This window comes from Salvia splendens, chromosome 9, assembly GCF_004379255.2.
Source record: "Salvia splendens isolate huo1 chromosome 9, SspV2, whole genome shotgun sequence".
Lineage (NCBI taxonomy): Eukaryota > Viridiplantae > Streptophyta > Magnoliopsida > Lamiales > Lamiaceae > Salvia > Salvia splendens.
This window is the reverse complement of record NC_056040.1, coordinates 17,921,156-17,943,040: the sequence shown is the minus strand read 5'-3', so window position 1 is coordinate 17,943,040 and position 21,885 is coordinate 17,921,156. Positions and strand designations below refer to the sequence as shown.

Sequence of the window (21,885 nt, the reverse complement as noted above, 5' to 3'; positions counted from 1 at the left end):
TAATGGCGTTTCCTTTTGACCAACTCTAAAATGAAACTACCACGAAACACAATTTTGGTATTTAAATATAAATAGTTGAAGAAAAACAAATATAGGAGTAGTAGTCTTCAAGAGATAGTGAGAAAGAGAGGAAGGAAATTGTGATGAATTGTGGAATAGTGAGTGGTTTCTATTGCTGGGGCTGGGAGTTCCTAACGGCGCTTCTTCTCTTCTCCGGCGTCGCCGCTATCTGACTTATTTCAATTCTGTCTTTAGAAAAAATCCTTAGATAGATAGATATAATATATATATATATATATATATATATATATATATATATATAGATGTGTGAGAGCGAGAGGGTGTTGGTGGAGTACGTGAGGAAGGCGTCGCCGCCGCCGTTCTTGTTGAAGACATATATGATGGTGGAGGATCGGGCGAGCGACGCGGTGATATCTTGGAACGACGATGGCACGGCGTTTGTGGTGTGGCAGCCGGCGGAGTTCGCCAGAGACTTGCTGCCTACGCTCTTTAAGCACAGCAATTTTTCCAGCTTTGTCCGACAACTCAATACTTATGTATGTTTGCCTCTCTTTCTTCATCCAATTTGTAATAAGATTCTATTATGGTAAAGATCTGTTTTACGATTAAAAATATTGAATTTTATGACATATTGGAGAATCTAACTGGTTATACTTATGTATCTTATTTCATTAGACTGAAATACTTACAAGACTGCCTTAGAGAACGATAGACCACATTAATTTCTTCTAATAATCGACCGACCGTACATTAGGCCAAATCTATACGAATTTATTTTTGGGTCACTCCCAAAAGTGCTTAAATAGAATGAGTTTGCGACCCAACAAATTATTGATGTGTTAAATCTCATATTTGACAAAATAGGGATTCCACAAAGTTGCGACGAACCGATGGGAGTTCAGCAACGAGAGGTTCCGAAAGGGCGAGAGGGACCAGCTCTGTGAGATACGGCGTCGGAAGGCACCATCCAGTGTGAGTAAGCAACAACCAAATGCACAAGCAGCAACAAGTGATCATTCGGACAATGAACAGCAACGGTCGCTGTCAACATCATCGTCCGAAATCACGAGCCTTGTCGACGAGAACAGGCGGCTGAAGCGGGAAAACGACGCTCTGAGCTCGGAGCTCGCGGTGGTGAAGAGGAAATGTCAGAAACTAGTTGATATGGTAGCTGTAGAGAGAGAGAAACGGCCGACTGAAGACGGCGGCCGCGGTTTGAAACTGTTTGGAGTGAGAATGGAAGTTGGGAGGGAGAGAGATCTAGAGGACATGAAAAGGGTGCTTGTCTCTCAGTCTTGCAAAATAATATAATTTCTCAATCATTTGATCATTTTTCTCTAACTGTTTATTGCCCTGAGATCATGATCAATGACTTTGTTTCCTTTTTTTTGTTAGTTGTTGCCTGGAGATTATGATTTTAAAATGTGAGATGAGATTTTGAAATTTGAAACTATTGGGATAATCCTGCAAGTCAATGAAGATATCAAAATTTTATACTCCACTTCAATTAAACAAGAAAGGCAAAAATAAGTAGCATCAGATCCAAGATTTTTTATTTGGATTACAATTGTGTTTGTACCATATTCAAATCTTGTGAAAGGACTCATCTGAATGTATTTAATCCATGCATATACGCTCACAAATTGCAATTATGCTACAATGAATCATAAAACCATCGAACCAAATGCAATTTGAATACAAAAATCACAATTTAATCTCATAAAAATCCATCCTTCATTCAAGACATTATACATAGGACAATGTTCACAAAAGAGTTATTGTCTAAAAAAACCTAAACCAATGCAAACTAGAGCAATTCATGAAAACAATGCTTAATTCGATCAACATTGTTCATTGAAAAAAATAATCAGAAAATTTCAAAATTCGTGTACTTAGATTCGAAAAATATTGGAGAAAATGTCGAAAATTCGTACAGTTACATGCAAATAACTTGTTATGTTGCTTTGTCATGTTACACTTACATCACATACACGGTAATATATCATGTGTAATTTATATCATCATTACTTTAATCAAAATTATTCGTTGGTGGAAATTTTTTTTGAAAAACTTAAAATTTGTACATTAAGATAAAAAGCAGTACTAGTATGAAAAAAAATTAAAAAATCATATATTTATATGCAAATAATCTTTAAAATAGAGAGATCGTTAGTGTATTTCAATATTTGACCTCTATGACCAGGCTAATTCAATGACACGATTAATGCATTTCTAGGTTTACATAAGAGACCGTCTCGTTTAAAATAATTTGGTGCTAGTTTGGAGCTTAATTTAACCATGGACAAGTCGAGCTCGAACGGATAATTTTATTGAGCCGGGCTCGAGTTTGGTGATGCTCGGTTTGTTGGGTTAGTGAACATGTTCGGATTCATTTGTTCACAAACATGTTCTCAAGTTTGTTAATCGAGCATGTTCATAAACATTCGATTGAGCTTGAACAGCAAGAGTAACGAAGAATACATCTTGAGGTCGAGTTCGAATACCATTATACGAACATCAAGCGAACCGACCACAAGTTCAAATGAATTCAGTATCACACTAGCCATCAGCCGAGCTCAGTAGTTAGATGGTGCACGGAGTGGAGCTCGAACACAAGACTGAAAGCTCAAACCGGCTAGTATTAAGCTCGGCTCGCTTATTAAGTGGCAATACAATTGACATACGGTTGATATAAATCATTTATTCTGCAGGGAATTGAGATCTTCCTTGAATATTCAACCTTCCATGAATCACAACATATCAATAATACTAGCAAAGATCATACAACTCATGAAGCAATTCCATCTCTTCTAATCGCATAAAAAGTGTAATATACACCCTTTCAATCAAACAACATAAGTAAATAGTCAAAGATAAAGTTGATGAAAAAGGATGCAGAAAAAATGAAAATTAAGTTGAGTAGCCATCAACTAGAAGCTGCCAAAATCCAAGAATGCAGAGAAAAGTTGGAAGTAGAGGAAAGAACCGAAGCCAATGCTGACAATTTGCATCAATGGTGAGAAAAATCTTTTAAGTATGTTGGTAGTCCTAGTGAGAGATAACATGTAGTCGAAATATGAGATGAAACACGAAGACCTGAGTTGAAATGAGCGTTTTCTAGAATAGCTCGGCTTTCTTTTTGAGAAGGTCTTGCTTCCATTTCGGGTTCTGGTAGAAAGCTTCTTTGCTCATCTCAAACACTGTCTGGAAGTCTTCTTCAGAAAGATAGGCCTAATAATCAATGCATCAAAGAGGGTTAGTATCGCTGTGATGATTTTTGTAAGAGATGAACGTGATCAAAGATCATGTAAGTAACCTCTCGTCGTTTGTAATCAATCCCTGGGACGGACTTGGATTTGAGCTGCTCGTAATCATATGTGCCCTGAACAGCTTCAGAGGAGTCTTGTTCGTTTTCCTCCTCATTAGTCTCTTCAGTAGGCTCAGCTGGCTCCGAATCTTTCCCTTCAAAATTTTCTTTGGCTTCTTCTGCAAAGGCAGACGCATCTTCCCTCCTCCTTGGAGTTCGAGCTGTAGAATAACATTTTGCCACAAGGTTAATTTAAAGTGCACTTACATTCAAATGAACTTCCAGTTAGAGAAAGCAAGGATACCAGTAGGGCTAGATTCTGCATGCGGACTTCTTAGCCTTCGACCTGGAGATGAATCAGGTGATAGTTTCTCAGTGGTCAAAACAGAAGATAGAGCAGCCACCGCAGCAGCTCTCTGCGAGCCTTGGCCTGCTCCAGCTCTAGGGGCTATGACAGGCTTTGGAGATGAAGTCGAACTGAATGCAGTGTTCAAAGCTGCCAAAGCTGACGCCCTTTGAGTTGGTCCCCCGTCATTCGAAGCATTGGACTTATCCTGAATTGCACACAGCTTAGATCAAGTAAATATAGTTCAAGAAAAATGCTGAAACATATACAATTTAACAGATTGAGCAAAATTAATCATCAAATACAATACTGCAAAATGCAAATTCACCTCATTGCCGTCACCAAATAGTTGCAAAACCTTCTTTTGGAATGAGTTCCCATATAGCTGTTTAAGTGAAAGAAGAAAACTAAGTGTTCGTGTTTGAGAAAACTTTAGAATTTTAAGCACTTTGTTATCTCCTGTAGTACTAGGAATCACAAAAATGTGTGTAACATACACTTGCTTTTGCAGGATCCCATGAAAAATATGTGGTGAAGAAGCATGGCTCATTTCCTTCAGTGACTTTGTAAAGTGGAACATTTGGGGCCAACCCGTCGAGTGAGCCAGCCATCTCCACGTATTTCTGTGATCAGTATCAGCAGTCAATAGTCTTTGAAAGAACAACTTCAGCAATCAAAAACATTTAAGACGACGATCACTAGTATTACCTGTCCAACCTCAAAAGCAGATTTTTTCTCTTTTGTATCCACTAATTGGCCAACCCAAACAATCACTTCAGCATATGTATCGAGTATCAACATATCCTCCGTTAACAGATCATCTTGAGAGAATCTGTATATTTCTTCAACCTGTCGTGTAAGACACACTTTGTTTAGTACTGGAACTGCTACTTTATGACCAAATATTCATTTAATCTCGTACCTCAAATTTTTCTGGATTCAATACGCCAGTATGTCATCAAAAGAAAACAAGTTAGAACAAGCAAAACATTGTTACTTCCAAGATATCTAGAGAGGAGGGAAAGTTTGCATCAGAAATGTTGCTACCTTTATTAAAGGAGTAAGAAAACAAGTGAGGATCCCTGGGAGACTCGGGTGTGGTCTTCTTACTGGTGTAAGGCATTTTTCCTCCGATAGCACCCCAGAAGATCGAGCTCTCGGTTCCTTCTTTAGTGTGCTTGATTGGTGATCCAGGCTGGGTTCACGCAGAAAGTGTATCAAGATTGTCAGATGCAAAACGAGATGTACCAACCATTATACAAATTTAATATTCAAATGAAAAGAAATTCTGCTTGATCTTATGTATGATTATTCACAATTATATACTGTACTTTTAGTGTATGCATACCTTGAGAAATTCTGCAACCTTGGCACCTAATTTCTGCTGTTCAACACAGCTTTTATTTCCTATCCAACAGAATACTGTTGTTCCAGATTGAAGCACAAAACAGTGATTTGAGTTCAATGATGTGGCCACCTACAAAGACAACAGAGTTGTGATATGAACAAATTAGATAAAGTTGATCCAATCATATGACGAAACCAATGTTATATCATTTTGGGCTCATATATATCATATCAAATAGAAATGGTATCCAATTTAATATTCAAATGGGATCTTCAAATATGTCTTGCAATTCCTTTCCAGCCAAGTTTCCAGCTAGTAATTAAGATATGGGAGATGTAAACATGGTTTATTGCAACTTCATAGGTCTCTCTCCCTTGATTCAAAGATTGGTAACCAAGAGGGATTAGATAGTATTTATTTTCCTGGGGAAATCTTACTTAGTTAGTGGTTGGTGCATCATTGAGTGAGAAATATAACAGCATTCATGGATTCTTTTTAAGTAACATTCCGAAATTCAGGTTATTGAGAAACCAGGTAAAATTATTTTGAAATAACCGTCACATTAAGCATACCGCATCAACTTGAAGAGCTTTATTATTATGCAGAGAAGTTCCAGATACGCGGAATAATGCAACGCCCTCTCCAGTGTAAGTCTCATCATTTCCGCCGTTTATATGGTCCCTGTAACCGGAGCTCATTCCTCCCTAACAACGATTTAAGGTTGTCAAAGAAATTTTTGACACTCCACTTTATTTGTTCATAAAGATCACACACATTTCTCTCCAACGACAAGTAGTGAAAGGCACCTTTAGGGTCACCATAGGCTGGAATATGGCTATAAATTGAGGTGGCTCTTTCCCTTGATATATCCGGCCCTGACAAAAGATTCATCAAGTTGTAACTTTGTAATTATGCAAGTATCTAATTTTAGTGAATCGAGGCAAAATGCTACCTGCACCGGCCTCCCTTTAAGTGTGTTATACATTGTATTACATAATGTAGTAGCTGTCTCTACTTCTTCCTGAGGATTAGAAAAGTTGTTTGGTAAATAAGATTAATAAAAGATTATTTTCCAATGAATGTAGATTGTTTACATAATGTGTAAGCAGCAATGTACCTGAACGCTGTCTTTTCCAATCCAACTACACAAATAGAAATCTTCCTTTCTTTCATGCTGATTGTATGTGTAGAGCACGACGTAGCAATCCCCACTGTAAAATTTTCCAATATCTTCTGCAGGAACTGCAGTTTTCTCGTTGCCATTGATTCGCCAAACCTGGTAATATCACACAAAAGTTCAAACATCTTCAGCTAAGAAAATACATTATACCACACACACATGAAAGGAAATCAAACCTCTAGTTTTCCACCTCCTTCAAGCAATGGAGGAACGATGTCCTCGATAACTGGAGCCTTTTTAGTAGCTGCCTTCACGCCTCCACCTTGCTGTTTCAGTAAAGCTGAATTTTTTTTGCAGAAAATACACACCTCAGCAAACATGCCAATAAATATCTACGTGGTTCAGCAGTAAAGCGCACCTGCTACTTTCCCCCTTCCCTCCTCAACAACAGGAGTAGTTGATGCTGTTGGCCAGGAGTCAAATTTGGACTTGAAAGCATGATTCTCATGACCTTGGATAAGCCAGATTATTTGTGTTGATTTTGGTCTATTTTGTCTAGTAACAAACTCCTGAAATTGTCACTAGGAGTTGAGAAATCAAATAATGCATATTATAGTATAAAATGGGAGGTTAGATTTCCACCTCTGCAGCTTGAGTGGCAGCTTTTCTCTCGTCGACTTGAGTTACCCGTCCTACCCAAAGAAATATCTCATTGCCACAATCCAACAGATAACATCTGTTATTTTCAAGAAGTGACTTGGAGAGCTCTCCTTCTACGGCATTAGCATTGCCACCTTTTATGCTGCCAAGAAGCAATTCAACAAGATCAGTTCTTCCCGTAAATAATTGGGAAAATCACTTTGTACCTCAACTAATACATTGAGGAAGATGCGAAGGTTTTAAGAAAAGAGCAAAAGACTCAACATGGATTCTATCACTTGTTACACATTTTTATGCCATTTAATGGTAGACATACTACTTAGGAAACATTTTCTAATAGAGAACTGCGACAGAATTGCAAAACAACCACCTGTAAAGTTGTGGAGAAATCTTCTCCGCAACAATATCATCGTCGGTAATAACTTTTTTACCAATCGGAGCAAAGCCTCCAAAGAGAACCCAAAATTCACCGGAATCTGATTCAGCTTTTAATTTTCCATCATCTGTAAACAAGGAGTACAAACAATTAACGGAGATTCATCACCACATACACATAGATAAAGACGCGAGAATTGAAGGATAGAAGATCGATTCCTACCAACGATTGCAACATCACAAGTCCCTTCATGGTACTTGTCTTTCAGAAACTGAACTACTTCTAATGCTTTTCCTCTTTCTTGAATGTTTGAGTTTGCACCATTAAATTGATATATCTTGTTTTTAGTGTCAAGAATAAAAATATCATCGTGATTCAATGATGACCGGGAGAACGGAACCTGCATAACACAGAGGACAAGTTACTATCCACAACCAAACACATCGAATATTGAAACCTCAGTTAATGAATGCTTCCTACCTGCTTCATCCTTACAACTCGTTTTCCTTTACAGGTGTATAATCGAGTTTCAAACTCTTCTTCTTCAACCGTCTTGAATCCGGATGCAAAACCACCTTCTAGTGGTATGATACAAGGTTTAAAGTATGACAAGAATTTGTCGGACTCGTGCCCTTGCAATTCTCTGTACTGAACAGCACGGCCGCCAAGAACTGCATCAAGTTCGACCGTTTTGATGGCTGCAGTCCCTGCTTCGTCCTAAGAATATGTAGAACATCATTGTAATAAAATAAAGCGCAACAAGAGTGCTTCTAACAGGAATACAAATGAACAGAACTATACTTGGCTAGTTTCCTTTCCGAGCCAGAAGTGAACATCATAATGATAACCGCCTCCTCTTCCAGCGATCGTCTGCACAGAAAAGCATTGAAATAAGTCTAGAATGCATATTTCTTTCTCCCTATATGAAATACAAACATTACTCTAATCGAACCAACCTGTAGAACAATATATGAATCTCCAGTGTGGAATTTACCATAATCAGGTTTTGGCAAGGGAACTGGTTGGAAGTTCTCAATTCTCCATATCTCAAGCCCGTCACATCATTAAGTTTTAACAAGATATGCATTGTTCACAACGAATAAATGATAAAACAACGATGCACAAACCATTAAATATGTAGTACAAAATATGATTATAAATAACAAGCATTGTCTCTCTAATTGAGGATACGCTTTCTGACCAACTCCCTGAAAAGCAGGTTCCAAAGATTTTGCTGTGTTAGACATTAGGTTATACCGTTCTTGGTTCTGAAACGGGAACTGGATTTTTCAAGTAACTAGTGATTGAACTAGCGTCAGTGGAGCAACAGCTGAAGCAAAGCAACAAAAAAAGTTTCCGCATTTACTAGTACCCCTACCACGCAAAATTAACATCCCAACATAACCTATAACGCAAACGAGTTTCTTGTGATTGATCATACTAACAAAGGAAATGAAGAGGAAAATCAACAACAGCCTTGCCAACTAAGTACCTATATATGAGAAATGTGGTACTAAGTAGAGCCAGATACAACGATCAATAAAATCCACATTTAGGATCAAACACATGCTATAGTTTCCACAAACCTAGTAAACCAGTTTATAGGGCTAAACAATTCACAATGATGGTTTATCAAAACACTAAGAGCATCCGCAGCGGTGGCGAAAGACGCCACCGCCGTCCGCGCCGTTGGCAAGGCGCAGGACCGCCGCCGCTGCAGCCGCGCCGCTGGCACGGCGCTGCTCGATGTATCGAGCACGTCCGTGCCAGCGGACGCACACGTGGCGCGCTCCCATTCGTCAACGGCATAGCCGTTGTGTTTAAACTTTTTTTTATTTTTTTTTTAAAAATCGGTATTTAATTATAAATAATGCTAAAAAATAAAAAAAAATATTTTCCAAATCCCAAAAATATGGCCGTTTTTTTCCCGTTTTTTCTGAATTTTTTTGATTTTTTTTTATTTTTTTTTTCCCCAAAATCATCTATAAATACACACATTCATCATCCATTTATCACATCAAATCATCTCTCATTCATCTCTCATTCATAATTCTCATACAAACTATCAACACATTCATCCCCCACTCAAATTCTCAAATGGATTTCACCCATATTATGGCGGAAGCGGAACGCGAAGAACAAGAATACTACGAACAACATCGTGCCGCTTACGAAGCATATGTCGCGGCGAATACCCCTGCTCCTCCTCCTCAACGAACCAGATCAAATCGACGGTACATCCATCGTGACCGGGAGGGAGCCCACGAAAGGCTCGTTGCCGACTACTTTGCCGACCAGCCGCGGTTTCCGGCAGATTACTTCAGGCGCCGTTTTCGCATGTCAAAGCGCTTGTTCATGCGAATTGTCAACACATTGTCCGCACGTGTTGAATACTTTCAAACAGGTGTAGATGCAGCCGGCCGGCAAAGTATCACGGCGTTGCAGAAGTGTACGTGTGCCATCCGACAACTCGCTACTGGGCAAACGGCCGACATGTTCGACGAGTATTTGCATATCGGTGAGTCCACTGGAATCCTATGTTTAAAGAATTTTTGCGAGGGCGTTCGTTCTGCTTTTGGGGATGAATTCCTTCGAGCACCCACCACTGATGATTGCCAACGGTTGCTTCGTCTTCACGAATCAGTCCATGGCTTTCCCGGAATGCTTGGCAGCATTGACTGCATGCATTGGAGGTGGAAGAATTGTCCGACTGCTTGGAGGGGGCAACACTTGAGCGGTCACAAAGGCGGCGGCCCAACGCTTATCCTTGAGGCGGTCGCCGACTACCGCCTATGGATTTGGCATGCATATTTCGGCGTTGCTGGATCCAACAACGACTTGAATGTGCTATATTCGTCACCACTCTTCAATGATGTGATGAATGGTGTAGCACCGGCGATCGACTTCACCATCAACGGAAATATATACCGCATGGGTTACTATCTCGCCGATGGTATCTACCCAAGGTGGTCGACGTTCGTGAAGACGCTCCACAACCCGCACGACCCGAGACGGGTTCTTTTTGCGCAGCGTCAAGAGTCAGCGCGGAAAGATGTCGAAAGAGCCTTCGGGGTCCTTCAAGCTCGATTCAACATTGTGAAGGCCCCGGCTCGGCTGTGGTACGTGAATAATATCGCCGACATCATGTTCACGTGTATTATATTACACAACATGATTATAGCCGACGAAGGGCCGAGGGCGGCTAGCTTCTACGACGAGGACGAAGCCGGAAGCTCAACAGCGAGGTCTCCCCTACGCCGAGGCGAGCATACGACGGTTGGCCAGAGGATCGAGACAAGACACACAATGCGCGATACTCGAATCCACAATCAACTACAAGAAGACCTAATCAACCACATGTGGGCGAAATTCGGCAACGAGTAGTGTCATTTTAATTTTTAGGATTTTAATTATGTAATTTTTAATTTTTAGGATTTTAATTATGTAATTTTTAATTTTTAGGATTTTAATTATGCAATGTTTAATTTTATTTGTCATTTGTAATATTTATTGTGGGTTTTAAATGAATTTTAATATTATGGAAATGTTTTTGTGTAATTGAATTTTATATTAATTGTGCTCGTCCTTGCGGAAGAGCACAGTTGTGGGTGTTGTGCTCTTGCCAGAGAGCAGGCATGAATAGTACCGCCCGGGCCCACAACCGTGCCGCTGGCAAGAGCACGGTTGTGGATGCTCTAAGCCACAAATCGAATATGCATACATTCTAGCATTCTACTCTAGGCTGACAAATCGAAATCAAAGATGTACTAATCAACAAAAATCACCATACTCTTCACTCTTCAGCACTGTTTCACTAAATGATCATATCGATTACATCTATTCCAGAAGATCAAGTCACCTCTCATAACAAAAATTCATAGAAAATTCCATCTCACAATCAAACGATCATACCACCGATCAGCAACATACAGAAACAAAAAATGCAATCACAGTCGTTACAAATAAAAACTGGATGAAAACATAACGGAATCCCTAAAAAGCCACAAATAGGAAAATTCAATCACAAAACCTTTCGGAAACTCCAATTATTTCTACTTTCAGAATGTAAAAAGCAATGCGAAAAAGAGAGAAGGCAAAGGAGCTGGCAAAAATGACGCGACAAAGCAAAAAAAAATTATATGCATTGAGAAAAGATAAATGAATCATTACTGCATGTAATCTAGACCGATGAAATCAGCGTTTCTTCCGTTGCAACTCTGTTTTTGATCACGCGATTCCTAAAATTCGACGATGATTCAGAATTTGTTTAGGAGTATAATACAATGCCGTTTTTTTGAGGCAGCGTTTGGGCAACAATGGAGTAGGATAGAGAAACGAGAAAATAGAAAGAAATGGTAAATATAGAGAGAGAAAGAATGTGGATGAGCATTACAGAGCAAAGATCCGGTGATGGTGGCAGCACCAGCCATGTTGCCTTTTCTTCTTTTTATGGGCCTCCTTTTTCGGTTTTTCATTTTTCTCTCAATTCATTCTTATACTAACTTTTTCTATTATTTTTATTTTATATTATTTTCATTTATTATTTATTTTCATTTATTATTACTTGCTTTGATAATTCTTTTTCTTCTTTTATTTCTTTTTTCTTTTTTCTTTTTTCTTATCACTATAATGAATTGTCCAATTGTACATATAGGGTCGCACCGGCACTAAACTGAGAATGACATTTCTATCAAAAATAAAATCTATTAATATTCCAGTATAGACAGCTTAGAATTAATATTTGTGATACCATTATACATATTGTTCGATATCATTTTAAAGTGGTGTTCGGTTTCCAAGATAAAATAATATCAAGATACAATTTAGGATTGAGTTGTGAGATTATTTTAGTCATATGGGTTTAGCGGTAACTAATTATCTCATGATTATCCATCTAGGATTGAATTGTGAGGTTGAATCTCATGAAGCAAAATTTAATCCCGGATACAATCTTGCAAACCGAACACCAAGGAAAATAGCTGACTATTACAAATTGATGCACGTTTGAGATTTGGGAGGTGTGATTTCCACAATATGCCTTCTCCCGATTTTAATCATATTTGTTTATTATTGTGATTTTTAATTAATTATAATCTGATAATGCATATCCAATATAAAGCAATATGTGTATTATTAAAATACATAATATTACTGATGAGGAAGCGAATTTTTGATGGTGATTAATGCACGTAAAAATAAATTACGACACAGAGATTTTACGTGGTTCGATTTACTGAGGTAAATCTACGTCCACGGGAAGAAAAGAGGGCAGAGTTGTATTGCTTGATCTGTTTTCTACAGCTAACAATACAGACTTGCTATTTGCTATTTTCTCTCTAGAGAGCTTTACAGAAGTTAACCCAAAGACTATCTATCTGACCTAGGTTCTATTTATACAGTGAACCAAGATCGTGGCATGCAGCATTTATTAGGTAGTGGATGTCGTGGAGATCGTGGCGACCTTGCATGGGTCCACTATCCTGCATGAGTTAATGACTGCTTGACACCACTAAATAGATCGTCGGTGTAGTGGAGATGGAAATCTTGCATGAGTCCACTATCTCCTAGTTCGGTCGAATACTGAGACCGAACTGCTGAATTATTGCCGAGCAGCTTTTGCCGATCTGAGAGTAGAGCTTGATGCCGACCTGAGAGCAGAGCTTGATGAGTTGGCTTTCACCGAGCTGTAGGCTGGGGCCGAACTCTTTGGTTGTGCCGAACTGAACTCTTTAGTAATGCCGGACTGATACTCTTTAGTCATGCCGAACTGATACTCTGTCTTGGGCTTGTTTAGTACGTACTCCATCACTACCCCCCCCGAAAAGCGAAGTGAATCACTTCGGCATTCTGGATAAAAGTATGGGGTAAGTTGATGTTTGTCCACGGTCTCATGAAGTGAACTCTTCTTTGACCGGACTTGGTTTGTGTCCTAATTTGGCGAGTTCTATCGCTCGGATCGGACTTTCCGTTGTCCTAATTTCGGGATCGGACTTTCCCTTGTCCTAATTTGGGGATCGGACTTTCCCTTGTCCTAATTTGGGGATCGGACTTTCCCTTGTCCTAATTCGGCGAGTTTTATCGCGTGGATCGGACTTTCCCTAGTCCTAATTCAGGCAAGTTTTATCGCGAGAATTGGACTTTTGTTGCAGTTCGTTTCAGACGAAGTGCTTGTTTAAGCTGAATTGTGGTCTTGTATCCTCTTTAGAAGCTTTGACGCACAATCGTGGGCTTGTTGCAGCTCGTTTCGGACGAACTGCTTGTTTAAGCTGAATTGTGGTCTTGTATCTTCTGTAGAAGCTTTGACTTACAATCGTTGGCTTGTTGCAGCTCGTTTCGGACGAACTGCTTGTTTAAGCTGAATTGTGGTCTTGTATCTTCTGTAGAAGCTTTGACTTACAATCGTTGGCTTGTTGCAGCTCGTTTCGGACGAACTGCTTGTTTAAGCTGAATTGTAGTCTTGTATCTTCTGTAGAAGCTTTGACTCACAATCGTTTAGCTTGTATATGTTCTAAGAAGGGGATCAGCCTTCGAAGAACAAGATGCCTCAGTAACATTTGTAAGAGACGACATGCACATAGACAAACAAAACGCATATAGACAAATAAAAAGCACATAGAGACAAACAAAGACCAAGCAAACCAAATAAAGCACATTGACCGAACAGGACTCAAGACTGACTGACCGGACTGTCTCTTACAAATGGAACTTTTTGAGGTTGGAAATGTGCCATGATCGGGGTACCTGTTCTCCTGACATGTGAGCCAATTTGTAAGACCCTTTGCCGAGGACTTCTGACACCCGATACGGACCTTCCCATGTGGGTTCGAGCTTGCCCAGCTTTTCTGCTCGGCTTACTTCGTTGTTTCTCAAGACGAGATCTCCCACTTGGAATTGCAGCTTCTTCACCCTTTGGTTGTAATACCGGGCTACTTGCTCCTTGTACTTGGCTGCTTTTATGCATGCCAATTCCCTTCTTTCTTCGGCAAGATCTAGCTCGGCTCTCAGTCCGTCGTCATTCATTTCTGAGGAGAAATTTAGAGTTCGAGGACTGGGTACGCCGATCTCCACCGGAATTACGGCTTCAGTGCCGTACACCAGACTGTACGGAGTTTCACCGTTGGAGGTTGTGGGTGTAGTTCGGTAGGACCATAGGACTTGAGGGAGATTTTCTACCCATTGTCCTTTGGCTTGTTCTAACCGAGCTTTTAACCCTTTCACCAGGATGCGATTTGTTACCTCCGTTTGTCCGTTTGCTTGTGGATGAGAGACCGAAGTGAACCGCTGTTGAATATTCAGCTCTTGGCACCAACTCTTGAACGTCTTGTCGGTGAACTGAGTCCCGTTATCCGAGATGAGGATGTGGGGTATGCCAAATCGGCACACTATGTTCTTCCAGACGAAATCCAATGCCTTCGAGCTCGTTATCGTAGCTAATGGTTCAGCTTCCACCCACTTTGTAAAGTAGTCCACGGCAACGATAAGGAATTTCATTTGCCGAGGAGCTTGAGGAAGTGGTCCCACTATGTCTATACCCCATTGCATAAAAGGCCAAGGGCTTTGCATAGTGGATAGATTGGTCTGCGGCATCTTTGGGATATTTGCATGGATTTGGCACTTCGGGCATGTCTTGACGAGCTGCACTGCTTCTTGTACCAAGGTTGGCCAATAATATCCCCATCTTAGAACTTTTTTAGCTAAAGCTCTAGCTCCGATGTGGCTACCGCACGATCCTTCATGAACTTCTCTGAGGATGTAGTCCGTCTCTTCTGGTCCTACGCACCGCAATAACGGCTGGAGGTAAGACTTTCTAAAGAGGACTCCTTCATGAAGTTCGTACCGAAGTGCTCGGCACGTGATCTTCCGAGCTTCTCTCTTATCCTCGGGCAATTGTCCTTGATCCAGATACTGCAAGATCGGCGTCATCCAGTTCGGCGAGCTGGATACTGAGTGTACCTCGGCTTCATCAATGCTTCGATGCATTAATTCTTCCGCCTTTGAACTCGGATCTGAGGCCAACTTACTTAAGGTATCTGCTCGGCTATTTTCCGCTCTGGGAATGCGAATTATCCGAAAATAGGAGAAACTTCGGCTGATGCTTTGCGCTTTGTCCAAATACTTCTTCATTCTCTCGTCACGGGCTTCACTTGTACCCAACATGTGATTTACTATGACTTGTGAATCACAATGGACTTTGAGAGATTTGACGAGCAGACTTTGCGCTAACTGGAGTCCGGCCAGGAGGGCTTCGTACTCGGCTTCATTATTAGTAGTGGGGAATAGGAAACGAAGTGAATAGGTTACCTCGTGTCCATCAGGAGCGATAAGCAGAATACCAGCTCCACTTCCCGTTTTATTCGAAGCTCCATCTACGAATCCGCTCCAGCAGTCCGGAGGCTCTACTTCGGATTCCAAAGGCTGTGCTAGTTCGGCATTGGCAGAATTCTTCTGTTCGGCAACAACAGGGATTGCTTGATCGAACTTGGCTTCTGCAAGAAAGTCTGCCAAGGCTTGTCCCTTGATGGCTTTCCGAGGTAGGTACTCGATTGAGTGTTCTCCCAGCTCTATGGCCCATTTGGCGATTCTGCCTGATGCTTCTGGCTTGGTCAAAACTTGCCGAAGAGGCAGATCGGTTAAGACGCATACCTTGTGAGCATAGAAGTAGGGCCGCAGTCTCCTTGCTGCATTTACTAACGCCAGAGCAATTTTTTCCAGAGGTTGATACCTTGTTTCTGGCCCTCTTAATGCTCGGCTTGTAAAGTAGATGGGAAACTGCTTTAGGCCTTCTTCTCGTACAAGCACCGCGCTGATGGTTTGATCTGATGCCGCTAAGTATAAGAATATTACTTCGGCTTCGGTTGGAGCAGATAGAATAGGAAGCTCGGCTAGATAACTTTTGAGCTCGTCAAAGGCCTTTTTTTGCTCGGCTCCCCACTCGAACTTTGGTGCTTTTTTCAACACTTTGAAGAACGGCAGTTGCTTTTCGGCTGCTTGGGAAAGGAATCGATTCAGTGCGGCTAGACATCCGGTTAGCCTTTGCACGTCATGTATGGACTTCGGCATTGCCATGTTTTGAACGACTTGAACTTTTAAAGGGTTTGCCTTGAGTCCGTCCTTTGAAACCCAACAACCCAGAAATTTTCCTGAATCTACCAAAAAGGTACATTTTTGGGGGTTGAGTTTGAGGTTGGCTTTTCGGAGCACGTCGAGAGTGGATTTGAGGTTGTCTTCGTACTCCGAAGTGCTTTTGCTTTTGACAACTATGTCGTCGACATACACTTCAACCTGTTTCCCGATTAGGTGCCGAAAAAGCTTGTCTACCATCCTTTGATAAGTGGCTCCGGCATTCTTTAAACCGAATGGCATCTTTTTATAAGCGAAAATGCCGAAATCGGTAATGAAAGCTGTTTTCGGAGCGTCACTCTCATCCATCAACACTTGGTGATATCCTTTGTATAAATCAAGAAAACAGAAAATTTCGAAGCCGATCAAAGCTTCTACTTTTTTATCTATATTCGGAAGGGGATAGCAATCTTTAGGACAGTGCTTGTTTAGATCGGTAAAATCTATGCACATCCGCCATCCTCCTTCTTTTTTCTTGATCATCACAGGATTGGCCACCCAAGAAGGATATTTCACCTCGAATAGTACATCCGCTTTGAGTAATTGGCGGACTTCGTCATGGATGACTTGGCTTCTTTCTGCCGCAAAGAGTCTTTGCTTCTGTTTTACTGGCCGGATTGAAGGATCAATATTTAACCGATGAGTGATTACCTCGGGGGGCACTCCGGTCATGTCCAACGGAGACCATGCAAAGACATCTTTGTACTCCTTGAGGAGCTGAATGGTCTTTTCCCGGAGTAGAGGCGTTCCTGTGAAGCCGATCTTGACCACTCTGGATGGATCATCTTCGTATAACTGAACGGTCATTGAGTTCGGCTCTGAAGTGACTTCGGTCATCTCGCTTGCCTCTGACTCCGGTTGCTGTGATTGCTATGCTTGATGGTGCCGAACTGGTTGCTCGGCACTTTTAAGCGCAATCTGCAGACATTCTTTGGCTCTCTTTTGATCACCTCGGATGACCGCTATCCCACCTTTAGTGGGGATCTTGATGGTGAGGTGATAAGTAGAGCAAACGGCCCGAACTGTGTTGAGCCAGTCCCTCCCCAGGATGATGTTGTACGGAGACCGAGCTTTCACCACAAAGAACTCGATCATCGTATTGGAGCTTGTAGGCGCTTTTCCCACCGTGATCGGAAGGCTGATAATACCTTCAGGGCGGGTGTCCTCCTGGGCGAAACTTTTCAGAGGAAGTGGAGCCGGACTGAGCCGAGCTGGATCCACTTCCATTTTATCGAAACATTCTTTAAAAAGAATGCTGACTGACGCTCCTGTATCCACAAATACTCTGTGGACCAGTTTGTTTGCCACCCCGGCTTGAATGACAATAGCGTCTTGGTGAGGAGAGATGGCTGGGACGGGATCGGCATCCGAAAATGTAATCACTTCGTCTTTCTTCAGCCTTTTATGTGTTGGTTCCTCTTGATTGGAACCTCTGCGTTCTGCTTTTAGGGACGACTTAGTCTTCCCGGCTGGGAGAGCATCAATAGTCAGGATTACTCCATCGTATTGCGGCTCGTCGTCGTCTTCGGGATCCTCATGCCTTTTCGGATCCTGAGGATTGCAGTTCGCACTTCTCTGCCTTTTGTTCTTTTTCGGCTGCTTGCTTTGGTATTTTTTTAACGTTCCTGTTTTCACAAGAACATCAATACCTGCAGCCAAATCTCGGCACTCCTCGGTATCGTGACCGTGGGTTTGATGGAAGGAGCAATATTGATCCTGAAGTCGCCGTGCGGCTGATTTCGTCATCCGCTTTGGTTTTTCGAACATATCGGAATGTAGTTCGAAAATTTCCGCTCTTGACTTGTTTAATGGTACGAACTGAGCGGGCGGCTTCTCAGGATTGAGACGTGGCCCCAATCTGCCTTGTACTGGTGCCCTTTGAATTCTTTCAAAAGGAGTTCGGCGAGGAAGCACCTGGTCGCTTTGATCGGGTTTCCTTTTGTCTCCTTGGGATGAGCTGTCTAACGACCGTTTTCGACGGTCTGCCTCATCCGCACGAGAAAACTGATCCGCAATGTCCCACATTTCTTGAGCTGTTTGCGGACCGCACTCCACGAGCTTTCTGTAGAGAGCTCCGGGCAGGATTCCATTTTGGAATGCCGAGATGACAAGTAGATCATTGAGATTATCTACTTGTAGGCATTCCTTATGGAATCTCGTCAGGAAGTCGCTGATCTTTTCGTCGCGACCTTGACGTATAGAAAGCAGCTGAGCCGAAGTGATTCGGGCTTCCGCTTTCTGAAAGAACCTCCTGTGGAAAGCATCCATGAGATCTCGGTAGGATCTGATGCTGCCTTGAGGAAGGCTGTCGAACCACCTTCTGGCGTTCCCGATGAGCAGCTCGGGGAACAGCTTGCACATGTGGACCTCATTGAGACCCTGGTTCGCCATATTATATTGATAGCGTCCCAGGAAGTCATGAGGATCCTCCAGCCCGTCATAAGTCATTGACGGTGTCCGGTAGTTCCGCGGCAAAGGAGTTCGGGTGATATCGTCCGAGAACGGAGTTTTTAATGCTCCGTACATGGTGAACCCGACATCTCTTCGGTACGGAGGAGATGGAGTTCTCCTGTGGTTCCGGTACCGAGGAGGAGCAGGAGCATGTTGAGGTTGAGGATTCTTTCTCCTGGAAGACACGTCACTACTGCGGTAGTGACTTTCATGTCTGGATGAGGAGGGAGAATCCGCCGTTGTCTTCTCCGACTGTTGGCTCTTCTGCAGGAAGGTTAAGAACTCCTCCTGCTTCTCGGCCAAGAACAGCTTGACAGCCTCGTTCAAATCAGGCTGCTGGGAAGACTCGGTGTGTGGATCTTTTGAGCGGCTTGCTCCTTCTCCGTGAGAACTGGAAGTAGATTTTTCACGAGGCTGCTTTCCAGGCCTATGGGCTGCTGGATTAGCTTCCTCATGGTTATCACGGACAGAGGCACGGGTGTTATGTGATCTGGAATGCATTTTGTTTTGGTGGGGGAGGATCAAAAACTCGCTTTATCACAAATTTGGTTCTTCGTTTCCCACAGACGGCGCCAGTGATGAGGAAGCGAATTTTTGATGGTGATTAATGCACGTAAAAATAAATTACGACACAGAGATTTTACGTGGTTCGATTTACTGAGGTAAATCTACGTCCACGGGAAGAAAAGAGGGCAGAGTTGTATTGCTTGATCTGTTTTCTACAGCTAACAATACAGACTTGCTATTTGCTATTTTCTCTCTAGAGAGCTTTACAGAAGTTAACCCAAAGACTATCTATCTGACCTAGGTTCTATTTATACAGTGAACCAAGATCGTGGCATGCAGCATTTATTAGGTAGTGGATGTCGTGGAGATCGTGGCGACCTTGCATGGGTCCACTATCCTGCATGAGTTAATGACTGCTTGACACCACTAAATAGATCGTCGGTGTAGTGGAGATGGAAATCTTGCATGAGTCCACTATCTCCTAGTTCGGTCGAATACTGAGACCGAACTGCTGAATTATTGCCGAGCAGCTTTTGCCGATCTGAGAGTAGAGCTTGATGCCGACCTGAGAGCAGAGCTTGATGAGTTGGCTTTCACCGAGCTGTAGGCTGGGGCCGAACTCTTTGGTTGTGCCGAACTGAACTCTTTAGTAATGCCGGACTGATACTCTTTAGTCATGCCGAACTGATACTCTGTCTTGGGCTTGTTTAGTACGTACTCCATCAATTACATCATCATATGATTATCAAAATATCATCACAGTAATATGTCAATATTTTTTTGGGAGCGTAATTTTCAAGGTAACACGATATCATTGTAATATAATACCTGAAATTATTATATGGTCATCAGAATATAAATATATTATATCGTGTAATATGGTAACTATTAGTACTGCAAATTAAAAAGAGTTAGAGATTTGAGATGGTGATTTTCGCGACACATGTGCTTACCCATTAAAAACCCTTTCATTTTGTGACGATATTGTTCGATAATTTGATGATATTGTTGTGAATTCCGATCAAATGTGACATATGGAATATCATTATATAGCAGTATGTGTGTCATTCTAACATAACACAATATCATCACAATAAATATATCAGCATTAAAAATAAAAACTAAACACATATTATTAAAAAAAATTGAATCTTAATTAAGGAATAAATAAACGGCACACTTAAATGTCCTTTTAATAGAGAATTAATGAGAAAATATTGGCACGTCATAAATAAAACTGTTAAATCAAAAGGTGGATATTGGTTCTTTATTCTTGATCACAATACTATATTCATAATCAATACTCCTACATCTTTTATCGACTAAGACCAAAGAGGAATTAAAATATGGAACAAATAAGGGTCTAGGATTAACGACATATGACAATCAAATTTGATTAGTTATTATCACTAAAGGTAATTATACCAATTAATATAACGATCAATTAAGATACATTCTTGATTCTTGCGAGATTTGGCGTGGTTTGCTCAATTAAACTTAAAATGTTACAATGACGTATGAACTCATCAACGTCCTGGATAAAAAATTTCAGTGCTCCAAGCATATCACGCATACCACGGTGGACAGCTGATGTAGTATGCCCTACCAATAAGTTTTTGACAACTAGATATATACATGGACCACACCTCCCCCTATAAACACACATGGCCGCACATATATAGAAATTTTGCATGTCCACAAATATCCATATATACACGCATTAATTCCCCTATATTCAATGCATTTTAAACTATTCACATCAAATAAGATTGTGGAGTAAAATTTACACAAGTATATATACATCACAAATTTAAATGGCGGGAAGTATTTTTTATTGATAATATATACTCCCTCCGTCCCATAGTAGATGGCACACTTGGAGAATGACACGAGATTTTAGGAAATTTTGTTTTGTGTGTTAGATGGAGAGAAAAAATAGTATAATTATATTAATGTGAGAGGGAGTTTTTTCCATAAAAGGAAATGTGACATTTTTTGTGGGACAAACTAAAAAGGAAAGTGTGACATCTACTATGGGACAGAGGGAGTAATATTTTCATAAATAAATAAATTAATTAATTAAAAATAGTTCAAATTTAGAGTCATCACAAAACTCTTGAAACTATTTTATTTATGAAAATCTTTTATGTACAAACTATCGAATAATGTTGATATGATTAAACTTTATGTTGGTGATTTTGAGTATAATAATTTTATTTATTTTTATTTTAAATTTAATTCCTATTTATTATGACAATCGTTCACTCTATTTTGTTTGTAGTGATATTTTATGGTATACGAACGAATATTTAATATAATTAAAATAGTTTTTGGTCAGTTTAATTTTATTAATTATCTTTATATTTTAGCATAGAATATAAATATTACCAAATTAACGTGCCATGGAAAAATAAAATAAGAATTATACTGTATAATCATACATTATATAGATAATTTATTGTGAAAAATGCAAGCAATAAGAAAAAAACAATGCCATTAAATATTACTCTTATATGCAATGCTAGCAATAAAAAATATACTTCCCCCACAATGTAAATTGGTGATAACTACGTATATAAATTTTTCTGTAAATTTTTCTCCACAGTCAATATTTAATGTGAAAGATTTA

At 40.6% G+C, this 21,885-nt stretch overlaps 2 protein-coding genes across 5 annotated transcripts; one reads left to right on the top strand and one right to left on the bottom strand.

Annotated features, from left to right (window-relative positions):
* Window positions 1-111: 111 nt before the first annotated feature.
* Window positions 112-1,517, top strand: LOC121747162 (heat stress transcription factor B-3-like). The gene is made up of 2 exons (XM_042141157.1): window positions 112-557; window positions 886-1,517. The coding sequence occupies exons 1-2, from the start codon at window positions 324-326 to the stop codon at window positions 1,330-1,332; spliced, it is 681 nt and encodes a 226-aa protein (XP_041997091.1). The 5' UTR covers window positions 112-323; the 3' UTR covers window positions 1,333-1,517.
* A 1,295-nt stretch (window positions 1,518-2,812) lies between these two features.
* On the bottom strand, window positions 2,813-11,580 carry LOC121749029 (villin-2-like). 4 transcript variants are annotated; one of them, XM_042143643.1, is made up of 24 exons: window positions 11,349-11,580; window positions 8,370-8,508; window positions 8,135-8,231; window positions 7,980-8,048; window positions 7,659-7,895; window positions 7,401-7,578; window positions 7,173-7,305; window positions 6,785-6,944; window positions 6,561-6,711; window positions 6,379-6,482; window positions 6,140-6,298; window positions 5,975-6,043; window positions 5,829-5,897; window positions 5,595-5,726; window positions 5,023-5,151; window positions 4,722-4,869; window positions 4,597-4,607; window positions 4,383-4,523; window positions 4,172-4,297; window positions 4,003-4,059; window positions 3,633-3,882; window positions 3,338-3,549; window positions 3,118-3,252; window positions 2,813-3,018 (listed from the first exon to the last, which is right to left on the bottom strand). In XM_042143643.1, the coding sequence occupies exons 2-23, from the start codon at window positions 8,423-8,425 to the stop codon at window positions 3,139-3,141; spliced, it is 2,802 nt and encodes a 933-aa protein (XP_041999577.1). In that variant the 5' UTR covers window positions 8,426-8,508; window positions 11,349-11,580; the 3' UTR covers window positions 2,813-3,018; window positions 3,118-3,138. The 4 variants fall into 4 exon arrangements, with proteins under 4 accessions (XP_041999577.1, XP_041999575.1, XP_041999578.1 ...); XM_042143641.1 differs by having other exon boundaries at window positions 2,813-3,252; XM_042143644.1 differs by having other exon boundaries at window positions 2,813-3,252; window positions 8,370-8,458.
* Window positions 11,581-21,885: the final 10,305 nt, after the last annotated feature.

What these genes read in the sequence shown, in the direction of transcription:
- LOC121749029 (XM_042143641.1), bottom strand. Translation starts at nt 8,425, where the DNA reads ATGTCTAACACAGCAAAATCTTTGGAACCTGCTTTTCAGGGAGTTGGT. An exon ending in AAGCTCTTCAAGTTGATGCG is followed by an intron (nt 5,152 to 5,594) that starts GTATGCTTAATG and finishes TTGTCTTTGTAG; the next exon opens with GTGGCCACATCATTGAACTC. An exon ending in GGGATCCTGCAAAAGCAAGT is followed by an intron (nt 4,060 to 4,171) that starts GTATGTTACACA and finishes TCACTTAAACAG; the next exon opens with CTATATGGGAACTCATTCCA.
- LOC121747162 (XM_042141157.1), top strand. Translation starts at nt 324, where the DNA reads ATGTGTGAGAGCGAGAGGGTGTTGGTGGAGTACGTGAGGAAGGCGTCG. An exon ending in TCCGACAACTCAATACTTAT is followed by an intron (nt 558 to 885) that starts GTATGTTTGCCT and finishes TTGACAAAATAG; the next exon opens with GGATTCCACAAAGTTGCGAC.